This window comes from Helianthus annuus, chromosome 5 (assembly GCF_002127325.2).
Source record: "Helianthus annuus cultivar XRQ/B chromosome 5, HanXRQr2.0-SUNRISE, whole genome shotgun sequence".
Taxonomy (NCBI): Eukaryota; Viridiplantae; Streptophyta; class Magnoliopsida; order Asterales; family Asteraceae; genus Helianthus; species Helianthus annuus.
In genome coordinates, this window is record NC_035437.2 from 128,538,647 (window position 1) to 128,555,002 (window position 16,356).

The following is a 16,356-nucleotide window of genomic DNA, read 5'->3' on the forward strand; positions in this document are numbered from 1 at the left end:
GAAGTTTGGCCTACCATCCTGAATGACACAGGAGAGACTTTAATACCATTTTTAACATCTGGCCTCTCACTCCACTAATAATGTCCGCTTTTCCCTCGATGAGTTGCCCATCTTGGAACTGACAGATTTATTTTTGGTTGTCCCGGTAGAGACATTCTAGCAGGTCACCCATCCTAGTACTACTTCCACCATGTGGAGTTTTCATGTGTTCCACAACCAACAAAATTCTAAATGCGTTGGTGATTTTAAGAGGCAGGGGATTACTTATGTACCGAGGTCTCTCCTGCCTATGACTGATATGAGATTTGCCTAAGGTGTTATAATGGTCCATGTTAATATTCTCGGTATTGTTACATGGTCTATGTCATGATGCAACGTGGGCGAGGATCTAATGGGTTCACATTCAAGTTATGCTTCAAGTTTTCATAGTCTTCACGTTCATTTAAGAACACAGTTGCGAAAAAATGAACAAAGGAGTCGATTTTCCCTTTAGAGCTCTCAAGCGGCTCAACAATAAATGCATACTAAGACTTAAGGATGAGATTTTTTCGAAGATGTTCGAAGATGTGGAGAATGATGTGGTTAGTCATGACCCACCCGAGCTCGATTAAGACCCGAATGTTCTATACCTGACGCAAGACCTGGTCTAATATCCACGTGCTTGAGGATAGGAGTGGTGGCTTTTTTTTAACGACAAATTTTATCTCTTTTTACTACTATTGTGGACTTCAATCCGTGACTTCCTCACCTTAGGTGCTCCTAGAAGCATTGCTTCTCCCATTGGCCCGCTAACCAATAATGTTAGGAGTGGTGGCTTATTTAAGAGTTTGAATTCAAATGTTATTTTAATTATCTCATTATTTATATGAGTATGTTTAGCTCGTATGGATTAGGTTCAAGAGTGAACACTATAGCGTAGTTTGCGAACTGGGCGAACTAATCCTGACCATACATATGTGTAGATCAATGGCCAGGATTTGATGATGAAATACACTAGTTTATTTTACAATTTGATGATTAAATCATAGCCATCCACGTTTGTAAATCAATGGCCAAGATTTATTCACTCAGTTCGCAAATACATTAGTGTTCACTTTAGAATTCTACCCTATATATCTATTAGTTATTTATGTTTATATCAATAGGTTGGTGGTCTATTTGTAAAGATACAACCTTTAAACACATAGGTTTGAGAATCGGAGATTTTAAGTTCAAATCATAGAGAAAACATGGGTTAAAAGAAATTAGTCGTTCAAAAAAAAATTATATATATGTTTATATTTATGTTATTTATTCTTGTATTTGATATAAAAAAGGGATAATTTCTTGGATTAACTATACAATATAGTGCTTATTTTTGGTTCTTTTTCTTTATTGCGATCCGATTTCATATTCATAGCCAACCCGATATCAGTTTTTCTCTTATTAATAGTTTCTTTAAAAGGTTATAATAAAAACTAGTAAAAACACTCACGAAAGTTAACTATTTGAAATATCTTGTTACTAAAAATAATTGATAGAATATGTGACCGACAAGATAATATGAATAAATAGATTTCATAAAAAAATATTACCGTTAAGAACTCTAGGAACACACCAAAACAATTATACGAGAATCAAAAGTGCTAGAATTGGGCGTGTAACTCTTCCGGTGATATAACTTTAATTATTTCTTTTGTTTTCTTTGGTATATAGAGAATCAAAAGTGCTAGAATTGGGCGTGTAACCGTTCCGGTGATATAACTTTAATTATTTCTTTTGTTTTCTTTGGTATATAGTTTGTATACTTATTTTTAATTTCGGAGAAGGTTAACGTATAATGTGTGAAACGAAAGTAAATTCAAACCCTATTCACGTATATGCTAAAAACAAAAACACGCATAAGTACCCTAATCACGCATATTATAAAAAAAGAAAAGAAAAGAAAAGAAAAGAAAATCACGCATTATTATTATTTATTATGTATGGGATTAATGTAAATAAAAAAAATTAAATCGTGATAGTTGGTAAACGGGCAACAAGCTGTGTTGTTACTCCTTTTTGAATAACAAAGCTAAGTCTTTTAAAAACTACGTCCATAGATCTCGAGCTCATAACATTACTTTACAGTCTTCGTCACGCATATGTCGTGTACTTCAATTTCGAAACTTACCTTCAACTTAATTTAGAATCTGTATCTCTATGATAAGACTTTATCTCGAGGGAAACACATGTATCACCTTGATACTATTGAGTCCCTTGATAGTAATGAGTTTACCAACCGGTGTGTTTTGATAAATGTCTAGTATTTTTTTCTGAAAAGTGTTGATTTCTTTATATTTCTTTCATATACTGTTGAGGTAATAAACTTGTAAACTATTATAAAAGTGATTTAGCATGATATGTAATAATTTCGGTATTGAGTATTGACAAATCAAATCTACTCTTTCCTTTAATAATGTTGATTCACCAGTTAAATATAATTTCTTCCGTTTCATTACGATAACACTTGAACATAATTTCTTTCCTTTCATTAGGTATCTATATCTATATATAATCAAAAATTTAGTTGCATATTCTATTTTAAAGTCAAAATTAATGATGTTATAAATTCAACACTTTAAACAATATTGATTAAAAAATATATTCCAAAATCATAATCTAAAAGTTTACAAATAATGAAATAGAGGTAAATTAGAAGTCTTTAAGTTAAAAAATATTAAATGGAATTCAAAGAGAAGTAATTTACCTATTTAACTTTAACATTAATCCCTGTTTACCCTTTTTTCTCAATAACTCCTTGGAAACTAAAGAGTTTCCTACAACTTGCAATTGCAATTGAATCGTTTGCTTTTAATTAAATTTATTTATTTATCAATTTATCAACTATTATTTACTTCCTTTTCACATTCGCATTCACATAACACTACGTCTACAAAGTTAGATACATCCAGGGTTAAAGAAAGAGAGAGAGAGGGGCCTGGAGAGAGAGTGGACGGTCGCCGGCTACATTACCCGGTGATCATCTGTTACTCAGGAGATGACGACGAGGGTGATGGGGGTAACATCACCGCTCAAGGGTGACATATAGTGACGATGGTGACGGTAGTTCGCCGGTGGTCAGCAGCCACATCTTTGAGTGACGACTAGGGTTCCGAAGAACGAACCGGGTGATGTGATGGGGTAACGACTTCAGTCAAGGTAAGGTAACGGAGGATCGAAGGTGGTATACGAAGTGTCATCCGCATTTTCCGCCTGCTCTTCTCCTCTACTCCTCCGGCAAGGGACTCCTTATCACTTTTCGAGGTGCGGTTGCTCTATTCCCTGCTATTTCTCTCAACTGGTATGTTTTTTTTCTTTTGTCTTTATCTGATTTAGAGCTTCATACGTCTTTAATAATTGGATGGTTATAAAAAAGTTTCATGCAAATATATGTATTGAATATGGTTATATGCAATTCCTTTAACTGTTTTATGTATTTTGGAATGTTACTTTGATGAGCAATTACGGACCATCTGAAAGATAAGGAAAGGGTTCCGGCCACAATTCTGACCGGATGTCGCTTATATGGAGATAGTCGTGCACGATTAGTTGGTTTGTTTGTTTAAATACTCATATACATCTCGCCTCTGATTGGGTTCAGATCTTTTTTATTCGTGTCATAGGTCTGATTGCAAGGGTTTTTTCTTTTCGTATTCTGATTTGGTTCAAGTACGTTTTTATTTCCAGTTTGTTTAGTCGCATTATTTTGAGTTTTGATGTAGAAAGAGTTCGTGGAAATAATAACGTATTCGGTGGTGTTACAAATGGATATTTTGCTTTCACTGAGGAACACCAATAACCGTGTGGATACAGGTGCATTGCCTCCGTTTCAGTTCAGCTATTTGAGAAATGTGAGTTTCATACTTTCATTGGTTTTCATTTTATTTGATGTATATGAATAAGAATGCATAATCATAATGTTTTAGTTACTAAATTTGTGGTCTCTTTGTTCTAATTGTGGAAGAATTGTTGTGCTCTGCTATTTCTGGTCTAATTTCTTCTTAATTAGTTGTCTTTTTCCTTGCCTGCAGAGGAAATCATTATCTGAGTTTTGGCGGGATTGTCCTATTGTGAGTATATATTTTAGCTTATTTAATGATTTGTTTATTTTGTGTTGATTTATTTCATGATTTCATCCTGTTTGTGGCCTTTTAATGAATGAGAGCTTTTTTGTTGAATGTGTTAATGAATGACAAAGAAGATTGTTACTAACAGATCTTTTCATTTTTTTGAAGCTGGCTGATAATTCAAAGGAGCATAATTGCATGCCTTATGAACATTATACCGCAACATTACTTGCAGTATGTTCATATTATCAGTATATTTGTATTCTATCTTCAAGAAATACAAGCAACTAACTTCGCTTACCATTATGTTCATCATTTGTAAACTGGCTTAAAATAATCAGCAAAAAGGCCTTGAAGGAGAACCCACAGATAGGAGTTTAACTCACACTTCATGGGTATCTCATCAAGCAAAGGTCGTGAAAGGCAAGGATGGCATCCTATGACGGCCAAATCTACAAATTTGTTGTTGCTACTCCCATTATTCATTCAGTGGTCTCATTCACACTTGATCACAATAAGGTTGCAAATCATACTGCTATAGTGCTATACTATGCCAACTCTACAATATAAATTTTTTAAGCAAATAAGATGAATAGCTTTTGGCATGTACACTTTGACACCATATATCTTTCACTCATTGTTGCATTCTAAATCTTAGGTGGTTCATGACGAGTGCCCACCTACCGAATAAAAGAAGCAAGTTAGTACACAGAGTCTTCCCTCGCCCAATTAACCTGCTTTGCTTCGCTCGCTTCCATTTTGTTTCTATACTTTATTGGTCTTATAATACCTTTTGTTTATATTCATGGTAGTTGTTGATATTTTTACTTAGCGTTAAAGTTTATGTATAAGAAATCTATGATGTTAATAATGGCAGACTGGTTGTAATCTATTTTGTTACTGTTTCATGTTTCTTTACGTGCATACTGCAGTCGCTACACTCATAAGTTAGTTCACTTAAAAATTTGTTTATGTGTGTTCATTTACCTTCATTTATCTATGTTTAAGTTCGTTTAATAGTCATTTCATGTTTTTAGGCAGTTACAATTTAGTCTGGTTTTATTTAATTTATTGTAGCATATTGTAATATGATTTAAGGTTTTCATATGGTAGTGAGTTCTCTCAATGATTTTTATGGGTTAGTCATGTATGGAGAGTCATGCGTGCACATATGTTAAGATATTTGATTTGACTAACTCATAGCCGTTGCTTATGTTTACTTGCTTAAACCTGTTGTAGACAAGAAACTACTAAGGGGAAGGGCGACTACATGGGCATGCATTAGCGGCAGAAGATTTCGTGAATTATTGAATAAACCGGAAGCTTTATGAACTCCTTTAAGTTTTTTCCCTGTAATGTATGTTTTTAGACTTGGCATACAAGTTTGTTCTTAAACACATTCCGCAAACAAAGTTTCCTGTGCTATGCACGCCTTAAATTTTGTGTGGCTGGCTTATGGTACAAGCTCTTATGACGTTTTGTATGGCTTCTCTTACATTGTCTTTTGGCTAATCACCTTTTATCCATGCATAAACATTTTTCCCAAACGTACCACAAAATGAAGGACACTAACTGTTGGTCATGCCGTGCATCGCACGGGCCTACCCTCTAGTTACCATAAAAGTATCCATAAAAAACTCTTCGTATCACCAAATTAAATATACATATTCATTTACTGCATACCGGTTGTGTTCATATACATATATATGTCTCTTCATTTTCAAGTCTCAATCAATTTTCATCCTCAAAGTATCAACCAAAAGTCACTAATCCTACTCCTACCCAAATGACACCCATGGTTAAACTCATTTCTTTACTTCTTTTAATTTCCTTGATGAGCAAAGGTATGCCCACTTTATATATTACAATTTAGTTGTATTTTTTTTTTCAGTTAGTTCGGTGCTAGAACTAACTGAGTTCAAGAGAGTCAACCCACCCTTATACAATCGAGCGATGTTTTTAGTTTCTTTTGTAACAATAAAACAAAATTATGTTCAGTTGTAGAACTAAGGTCATGAGGACTCATTTACAATCGATAATAGATTATATTATTGTCTATAATTAATTTTACAGATGTATATGGCCAAGAGATCGAAGATTGCAAGATCACAATCCTCCAGAGAGAGGACGTTACTCCAGCTCCCTCGGGATATTGGCGTGTGTGGATTGGAAACCTATGCTATTCATGTAGCATAGGGCAAGTAAAATTAAGGGTGGACGGGGTGTACGCGGTGAGGGCAATCGGTGAGGCCTTTTCCCGATCGGGAACACCGCCGCCATCACCGCGGGGTCCCGAATCGGGGTGGGTTTTGGGTGTGGGTTCACCGAGTGAAAAGCACGAAAAAAGAGGAACGGTCGTATGGTAACGGTCGGATTTTTAATAAAAAAAAAATTCACTTTTTTTAAACTAATATAAATAACCATCTCATTCTCACCATTTTTTTATACTCAACCCATCTCATTCTCTCTATTTTTTTAAACTCTCCAACCACACCCATTTCACTTTTTATTTTTTATACTCTCCAACCAAACCCCCTTCACTTTTTATTTTTTATACACCGAGCAATGGAGAACCGACCCCGCGAGGCCAAGAAAAAAACTAAGGAACGGGTCTCGAAACCGTCTCGAGATGGTTCGAGCGGTGCAAATGCTCAACCACAACCCCCTTTCGGATACACTTCACAACCCCCGTTTTTTTTCCAACAACCTCCACACCCCTCGTTTTACAACACCCAACAACCCAATTTCGGCTATTTTCAAAATTTGTTATCAATGGACGCTCCTCCTCAATCCCCCGCCTTCGACCCATATGCTTATCGTTCTCCACAAGTTCCTTCTACACGAGGAAATGTCGAACGTCCTCTACCTATTGACGACGACGACGACGAGGATGAGGTAGTGCCCGAAACTCAAAATTTGGGCGACGACGACGAGGAAGATGAATATAATGTGGACGAAGACGCGGGCAACGAAGAAGATGAGGCTCGAGAAAAAAAAGGGAAAACGGTGAGCGAAAAATGGACAAAAGAACAAGAAGAGGCGTTGGCGAAGGCGTGGGTACATTGTTCTACCAACAAAAAAAAGGGCAATCAACAAAGTCGCGAAAGTTTTTGGGGTAAAATTTTAGAGCACTTTAACAAAACTATCGGTGGAAGTAACCGGACCGTTCATCAAGTACGGTCTAAATGGAACCCGATGCATGCGAAAATAAACTTTTTCAACGGCCTATACCAACAAGCGGTAAAAATTATATTTTTTTTAACATTGCATATTTTTAATTTTTTTTCTAAGTTCATACTTTTTTAACACTTTCTAATTTTTTTTATTTTATAACATGTAGGATCGCACACGAGCAAGCGGATGTAAGGATCTCGACGTGATGAAAGTCGCGTTAAAAGAATTTAAAGAAAGATTTCCAAGCGGTTTTCAACACATCGAGGCGTGGGAGGTCGTTCGAAGACACGAGAAATGGGCCCAAGTCCCATTGATGGGTGAGGAAGGTGAAGGTTCGGCACATAAAAGAAAGCCCGTTGACGTGGACTTTTCGATACCGGATATGAACGAAGATCCCTCGCCACAAAGAGCACAACGGCGAGACAAGCGTCAAGCTACATCGTCCGAGGGAAGCTCGGCCGAGTTGGCGGCACAATTCAAAGTGTACACCGCCATGAAAGAAGCGAAGCAAGCGGTAGAATTGGAGGCGATCGAATTGAGGAAAAAAAGAGAGTCGGAGGCTCGCGAGCTCATATCGGCACAACTCGAGATGATGAAAAACTACAATTTCGATCGAGATATGAAAACATTCCTTAAGCCGCAGGACGATGTTCCGCCAAGTATGTTGCCGATCATCCTCGCCCGAAAGCGAGAAATCGCTAACAAGTACGGGTGGCCATGCGATTTCTAAAATTTTAGTTTTCTAGTTTTAATGTAATTTTTATTTTCTACTTTGAATGTGTTTTTTATTTTCTACTTTGAATGTCTTTTTTATTTTCTACTTTGAATGTATTTTTATTTAAATTTAATGAAATGTCTTTTATTTAATTTTTAAACATCCATAATTTTACCAAAAAAAAAAAAATTAATTTTGAACTCACCTAATAGGGGAGTGCCGCCATCAAAAATCGGTATTAGGAGAGTGTATTAGGGGAGTTGACATGACACCATGTGATTGGTTGTGTGTAAGAGGGGGACTCACCTATTAGGTGAGCACCCCTTAGAGCATTCACATCCACTCCATTATCTTTAACCATATAATTTAACAAAAAGTCACTACTTTTTAAAATTTACCTCCCATTTTAAAAAACTCTCCACATCCTATCCTTTATACTTATCTCTATATTCTTTTTTTATTAATTTTTTTTCTTTCTTTCCTTTACAATCTTAACTACCCAAAATATTAAATTAAACATGACTGAATCTTTATATATAATTATAATTATATCATAACTAAAAAGTCTTGAAACTATGATCATAATATTTTTATTCTGTTGATATAGAATAATACTACTTGAAATTCCCAATGATATTCACCACAGTTTGTTTATTTTCACTGACAATAAAGAAAGACAAGATGCTTGCTAGCTAGATCAAGACAACAATATGCATTAACAAACAGCAACAACCCATTTTGACACACATTGAATAACCCATTGTTTTGTCTTGAACCCATTTTGGCCAATTATTTAACTGACCCAACACACTTATGTTGCCACCTCTGCCAATCAGTAGTGAGAATGCATAAGAAAAATACCTTTTTCTCAGCAGGTTTCTCAGGCAACCTCCTCTTCCTATTTGCTTTAATTGCTAAACAGGTCTCCCGTCATCGGCAGTAACCTCGTTGTTTATAACCTTCGCCTTTGCGCTTTTCACCTCATTTTGCAACCTTTCAAACTCATCATCAATAACAAGTGATGAAGGAACTGTAAGTTAACATATAAATGAGATCAATGAACACTAACATGTGATTAGTCATAAATCATGCAAACAAAGTCGAAAAATAGAAGCATGATCGAGGTACCCACTTGTACACAGTCCCATCATCAGTTAACTCCTCCTCGCTATCTGGCGGAGATGAAGGTCTCCCGTCATCAGCAGTGTATGCTAATATATATGAAAAGCACAAACCTGGTAATACGACGGAGACAACGACGGCGTCGGAGAAGACGAATCCAGTTAACAGGTCAAATATAAGAATAGATCAACAGCTGAGACAAGTTCTGATCAACAAACAAAACCACTGACTTGGTTAACAGGTCAAACTGAGTAACCTTAGATACGAAGTAAAACGGGTCGAGTTGGTTTGACCCGATATATGTTTTCCTGATATTATGAACCTTTTAAAAAATAACTAAGTTGTATGAAGCTCTCACCTTTATGGCAAATACGTCACCTGTTGCCCATTTTGGCTAGAAAAACTCGCCCAAACGCACCTCTGCTGATTGGTTTTATTATTTCAAAATCTTCACATTATAATATACATTCACTTGGGAAAACAATAATGATCAAATCAAATATGATACCATCTATTTCACTACCATCAGACTACAAACAACAGTTTAAGATCAATACCAAATCATGCCAAGTTTGACCTATTTAACAGCCTACACAATGGATTTACACGTAACACCAAAAACACATAAGTATGAGGTTAGACAAAGCTACAAAATATGTGTAGTAATACTTCCTTGTAACACCAAAATATAGATGGTAATATTTCCGTGTAGCACCCAAAAAACGCGCTAGTGTTCGGTTCAAAGCTGATTATCTCAGGCATGGTCGCGCCTCATTACGATTTCCTTTTGAAGTTCTTCAAAATACAGTCGTTGGATTTCTGTCATACCGCTCATATCCATCATCATAATCCGCTGGTCCGATTCCTTCTTTGCAAGCTCTGTTTTCTCAGCTTCAATCCTTAACTTTTCTGACAGTAACCTCAACCTTTCATCTTCTGCTTTCTTATCATACTCCATCTTCTCGGTCTTAAGGCGAAAATACTCTTTCTCTTGAGCCTGCGCCTCCTCTAAAAGTGTAAACTTCATCTTTTTGAGTTGAATAATTTCCTCAGTTTGCTTACCTTCAGCCTTTCGTTTTTGTACAACAGCTTTCTTACCCATTGGTCGATCCAATTCGACAACTTCATCTTCAATCACATTTCGCGTTGGGGATGGGGATGGGGTTGTGGTTGGGGTCGGAGGTGGGACCATCGTCTTTCTTTGCTTTGCGGCATCCCGTAAAATCCATTTAGGTTGGTCCTTTAATAGGTTCCAACAATGCTCAAACAGAAAGTTGCACTTTTCTTCTGATTGGTACATAATTTTCGCCTTGTCAAACTTGCATTTAAACAAATAAAATACATTTTAGAAGAACAAAATAAAGTATTATAACATACTATTAAAACAAGTTGAGTGTGGATTATTTTACCTTATCCTGCTCAGTCATGCCGCTTTGATTTAATCGTTCAACTTGAGCTAGGCACGAACAAAAGCTATTTGTGGCCTTTTGAATACAAGACCATCGATTCGACAAGGACTTGATCGTTCGCTCGGTTGTGGTTTCTTTATGTTGTTGAAAGTACTCAAAGATTTTTTCCCATAACTGAGAGTATTTCTGATCCGTTCCTTGAATGGCATCAAGGCTATGATTAAGCCAGGCAGAGACAAGTAGCTTGTCTTCTTCCGGGATGAAATTCACACCCCTTGTTGATTTCTTAATGCTGATTGGATTAGTGGGTAAGGGTGGAGAGTCGTCAAGGCTTACAATAGAGTTTCCATGAAGAAGGTTGGTGTAGTACATACCTTGGTCTTGTGAATCCATACTCAAAGCTACAATAGGACACAAAGATCATTTATTTAATGTTTATACTAGACTTAAAAAGTGCATTTACTTGCAAATCAATACCAGTTAGAACAGCAGACAAGGAATATATAAGCCAAGATATTTGCTTCGAATACTAAAAAAATAATGTAAACAAAGGTGTCCAACGGGCATAAACATCTCAGAAAGTGTACGGTGTACCAAACGAAAAAAAAAAACAAATCCTGTTATATTGATTCTATGTCATGAAGCTTCATATATACAGTTTCCGAAGTGAACTTCAATATGTTCTGCACATGAGATACAATGACCATCAACGTGACCTCTGATAAATAGATATTCTATAACCATCAACATGATACAATCTATTATACAGAGAGATATGTTTATCATAAAGATTTCAAATGAATCTCTTAACAATGAGTAACAATTTAACATGTTGATTCATCATGAAGGATATTTATACGAACATATATATTCTACTAAATGATAAATTAATACATGGTTGGATGATAATAACAATTGACATAATTGAGGATGAAAAATATAGATTTGATTAGTACATACATCCACCTCTGTTCACTAGCCTTTATGTTCTCTAATTATAACTAAATGCTAGGTTATCTTCCATGACTGTTATACTTTTACACCTATATATCCTACCGATGCACTCTCAGTCTCTCACAACCGTAAAATCATCATCAACACAACAAAATAACACTTAAAAATAAAAACATCAAATAATTACTGATTGATGTAATTAGGGATGACGAAGGGGAATGATGCACGCACCGTATCCAGCCCACAACTGAGGGTCGGTGCCGCTGCACTCGAGGATGAGAATGGGCAACCTAGGGTTTGCTTTCTTTAGTTTCTTGCAATTGTTCTGAACAAAAGCCCTAATGAGGGCGGGAGAAGATGATGTGAGCGGGAGAAGAGATGATATGGGCGGGAGTATATTAGATTGGCGGGTGATTATGAGTAGTTGAAGATGAGGGGGCTACAGTAGCTTTTCATACATGAAAAGTTACTGTGGAGTCTTTTTAGAATATAGGGTTAGAAAGATGAAATAGGGGATAGGATGTAGTGAATATTTAGGACATTTTTTTAAATTTTAGAGGTAGGGGTTAAAATGGTGGATTGAATGTGAATGCTCTTACACCCTAAGTTGTAAAGGGTTTAACTTAAACGTAAAGACTGACCCAAACATCATCTATAAAGAAGGTGATTTCTGCATCATAAACAATAACCAGCCACTAACGCAGAGATCGACGGTTCAATTCACCTATGCAGCAGATACTCCTTATCGTTTTGAAGTGGTTCATCAATCTAAAGCATGTCATTAATCCTAATAACGGTGTTTATTAAGATAGATGATCAAAATCATGTGAACTAGATAATGAGTTTTCGTTGATTTTAGTATGTATTTACTCATGACTATGATAGAATCGAATGAAGTCTTTTTCTTCTCGGTGAATTGTTTTTTCTGTGTTTTTTAATTGAATATCACTCATCTTCTAGGAAATAAAATATAAAAGTTGGTTTATTCTTCAGAATTTTATTTAATACACACACATCTATCTACTATAATAAAAGAAACCAAGTTTTGGACACGTGTCATTCATTGAAGCCATCTATTTTTATAGATAATTAATATCAATTATAAGATAATTATACAATTAAATTTAATATAAATTTAAACAATTCATATAGGAGATAATATATATAATATTTTAAAATAGGGTAAATTACAACAATCGTCCTTTATGTCTGTCACTTATTGCAAACTGTGTCATTTGTCTTCAATAATTATAGAAAACATACTCGATGTTTGCAAACCCTTGCAAGTTATGTCCTTTAACCCTAAGGGGCTGTTTGGTAGCATCTGAATGGTCATTAAGAGGCTACCTCTTAATAGAACCATTAAGAATTTTACCAATGAGAAAGTAGAAGAATGTGACATGTGATAATTTACCATTCAGAGGTTACCTCTTAACCATTCAGACTTGAGGTTACCTCTTATTCATTCAGAGGTTTTAAACCATTAAGAGGTAGCATCTGAATGGTCATTAAGAGGTTACCAAACAGCCCCTAACTCAGTTAATTTAAATGATTTATTTATTTTATTAACCTAAAATAGTTAAGGGTAGAATCTATTTCAAAAATGTTTAAAAGGTGTTTATTGGTTCTATACTTATATTTTCGTGTTCAATTCTCAACTCAAATACGGTAGTCACTATGTTTACGTGACATTTATAAGAACAATCACCGCAATCACCCCATCCATCGTATATCGAGTATATCCGTTAGTTCTTTTAAGATATAAATTTTTATTAGATTCATTCAACCCGTGTAATAAACGAGTTTTTTTAAAGATATAACATTTTTATTTTTTACTATACAAAATTACATTTATGCAACTCGTGTAATACTCGGGGTTTTAAAAATATAACTTTTTTATTATGTAGTATATAAAATTACATTTATTCAATACATATAATACATAGGATTTATAAAGATATAACTTTTTATTGTTTGGTATATAAAATTACATGTGTTCAACCCGTATAACACAGCCTCCCGCTTTAGTCTCCCTAACGGTCGAACTTAGTCTCGCTCCTCAGCTCGACGAGGTTCTTAAAAATGTAACTTTTTTATTATTTATTATATAAAATTAAATTTACTCAACTCATACAATACACGGGGTTCTTAAAGATATAACTTTTTTTATTATTTAATATACAAAATTACATTTATTCAATCAATGTAATAAACGAGATTTTTAAATATATATTGTTTTATTAGTTGGTATATAAAATTGCATTTATTCAACCTGTATAATAAACGAGATTTTTAAAGATATATTTTTTATTATTTGGTATATAAAATTGCATTTATTCAACCCGTGTAATACACGGGGTTCTAACCTAGTTATATATTATATATATTAATTCATGAAATTAATAGCTTCAATCCATGAAATCAATAAGTTAAAGCCTAAATCCGGCCTCTTCAATCCAGACAAAAATATGAAATCACTATTTTAAACCTTAAATCTGACTCTTCGATTCGATATACGAATATAAAAAAACAAAAAAAAAAAAAAACAATCTGTATGTAAAAGAATTGTGGAAATTTACTTACATGCAGGTTATAGCAAAGATTTTGAGATTACCTTACACAAATCCGATTTACTTACACAAATCAGTTTCATCTTCCACGAGATTATCAGAGATATGAAATAGAATAAGAGTAGAGAGGCTGATAAAAACGATGGGTGTGATTGTGTTTTCTTTGAAAGGAGGATCCAATTAAGGCAAAAGTAGTATAAACGGGGGAGGGGGGGGGGGGGGGAGGTAGGGAACCGGGTCAAGTCTATTTTTTTAATTGGATATGAAATAATAATAATAATAATAATAATAATAATAATAATAATAATAATAATAATAATAATAATAATAATAATAATAATAATAATAATAATAATAATAAGACCATGTGTAGTGGTAGAGGGTTATAATGCCCCCACCATGGGGCATTATACGACACGTGGCGTCCTAGTCAGCAAGGGGGCATTATAGCAAAAGTGGCGTAGTGGGGCATTATGCCAATAACCCCCATTCAATCATTTCACGATCATTTCACAATTATTTTTTTTAATTTAAAACATAAAAAAACTTCATTAATTTAAAAATAAAAATTACATTATTTGAAATAAAAAAAACTGAAAAAACAGAAAATAAAAAAAACAATACTAGAAATAAAAAAAAATCCGATTAAATTAAAAAAAAAACTAGTTTTCGTCTTCGCTTTCTTCACCCTCGCCAACTTCGTCTTCCTCGTCCTCCGTTTCTTCCTCTCCCTCAGGTGGTACGTACCGAACCGACCATGCGTGGTGTACCAAATCAACCATTAACTGGGAATGGTACGGTTCGTAACGCAACTCTCGCGCATTATTCACTCTTTCTTCCATTGACGCCTGCGGATGCTCCTGTTGAACGGCTTCTGGCACATAATTCTGGCATATCGCCTTTCCTTCGTCTTCCAAAATCATGTTGTGCATGATTATACAAGCGTACATAGCATCTTTCATTTTTTGCTTGCTCCATGCACGACAAGGATTTCTCAAGTATTGCCAGCGTTGTTTAAGAACCCCAAAGCATCTCTCAATTTCTTTTCGTGAAGACTCTTGAACCTTTTTAAAGTATGCTCTTTTGTCATCAATAGGATCACTAAACGTCTTCACGAAAATCGAATACCTAGGATAAATTCCATCGCTCAAATAATATCCATGGGGGTAGTAGTTTCGATTTGCGTAAAACGACGCTTTTGGAGCTTTGCCAGAAATCCACTCCTCTAACAACGGCGATTGTTCAAAAACATTGATATCATTGCATGACCCGACCACGCCAAAGTAAGCCGACCAAACCCAAAGGTCCTGTGAAACAACCGCCTGAAGAATAATAGTGGGTCCTTTTTGGTCACCACGTGTGTGTTGGCCTCGCCATGCAGTCGGGCAGTTATCCCAACGCCAATGCATGCAATCTATGCTCCCGATCATACCAGGCAAACCATGCTCGGCATTATGTACCTCGTAGATCTTTTGAAGGTCCTCCCATGTAGGCGTTCTAAGATAACGCGCACCGTACACATCAATTATACCTATATAAAAAAAATATAGATAAACATAAGATTCAAAAAAAAATTTCTAAGCATACTCGTCGTTTAAAAAAAAATAAAAGTAAAGTATAAGAATTATACCGCGACAAAAATGTTCCAAGCTATCTCGTGTTGTTTTCTCCGCCATTTTTAGATACTCGTCGTTGATGTCGGTAGTGTTACCATAAGCAAGGATTCGTAATGCCGACGTACACTTTTGGATACCGGTAAATCCAAGTGCCCCTCTCGCATCCGGTTTTTGTTTAAAATAATCGTAGTTCGCTTCCAAGTCGTTGACTATGCGTAGAAACAACCGCTTACTCATTCGGAAACGACGCCTAAAAAATTCGTTTGAGAATCTCGGCGCCTCGTCAAAATAGTCTTTCATCAAACGATCGTGTGCCGCGCGTCGGTCTCGTTCAACATAGCCTCTTTTATTTTTTTGTGCTTGGGGCCGACGAGAATGCTTGACATATCGCACCGCTAGTTGACATGCACTCGTAACCGCCTCTTGCTCAAGCTCCTCATCGGTCGAACCATCACCATCCGCAAAATACTCGTTGTAGTAAAAATTTATCATGGATGAAGAACTAGGAGAATCCATTTTTTATAAAATGGTGGTATTTTTTAGAGAGTTTTTGAGAGTTGTGGTTGAAAATGAGTAAGATTTGATTGAGTTTGTATATATATATAAAGGAAAAAGGTTAAAAAAAATAAATAAATAAAAAAGATTATAGCCGTTAACTAGCCGTTAAGGCTTTGATTGGTTGGTCAACAATTTTTTGGCGTTTTAATA

General features: G+C 35.3%; 2 protein-coding genes and 1 long non-coding RNA gene across 3 annotated transcripts; 1 reads left to right on the forward strand and 2 right to left on the reverse strand.

The window, feature by feature from the left end:
- The first annotated feature begins 3,831 nt into the window (after positions 1-3,831).
- Positions 3,832-4,980, forward strand: LOC110939142. Its single transcript, XR_002592004.2, has 5 exons — positions 3,832-3,872; positions 4,053-4,091; positions 4,257-4,322; positions 4,430-4,607; positions 4,747-4,980. It is a non-coding gene; the product is annotated as an uncharacterized LOC110939142 (long non-coding RNA).
- A 4,598-nt stretch (positions 4,981-9,578) lies between these two features.
- On the reverse strand, positions 9,579-11,916 carry LOC110941254. The gene is made up of 3 exons (XM_022182880.2): positions 11,694-11,916; positions 10,509-10,909; positions 9,579-10,417 (listed from the first exon to the last, which is right to left on the reverse strand). Exons 2-3 carry the CDS (start codon positions 10,899-10,901, stop codon positions 9,854-9,856), a joined length of 957 nt encoding a protein of 318 aa, XP_022038572.1. The 5' UTR covers positions 10,902-10,909; positions 11,694-11,916; the 3' UTR covers positions 9,579-9,853.
- Positions 11,917-13,848: 1,932 nt separating this feature from the next.
- LOC118492159 lies at positions 13,849-15,900 on the reverse strand. The gene is made up of 3 exons (XM_035989969.1): positions 15,663-15,900; positions 15,148-15,563; positions 13,849-13,911 (listed from the first exon to the last, which is right to left on the reverse strand). The coding sequence occupies exons 1-3, from the start codon at positions 15,883-15,885 to the stop codon at positions 13,849-13,851; spliced, it is 702 nt and encodes a 233-aa protein (XP_035845862.1). The 5' UTR covers positions 15,886-15,900.
- Positions 15,901-16,356: the final 456 nt, after the last annotated feature.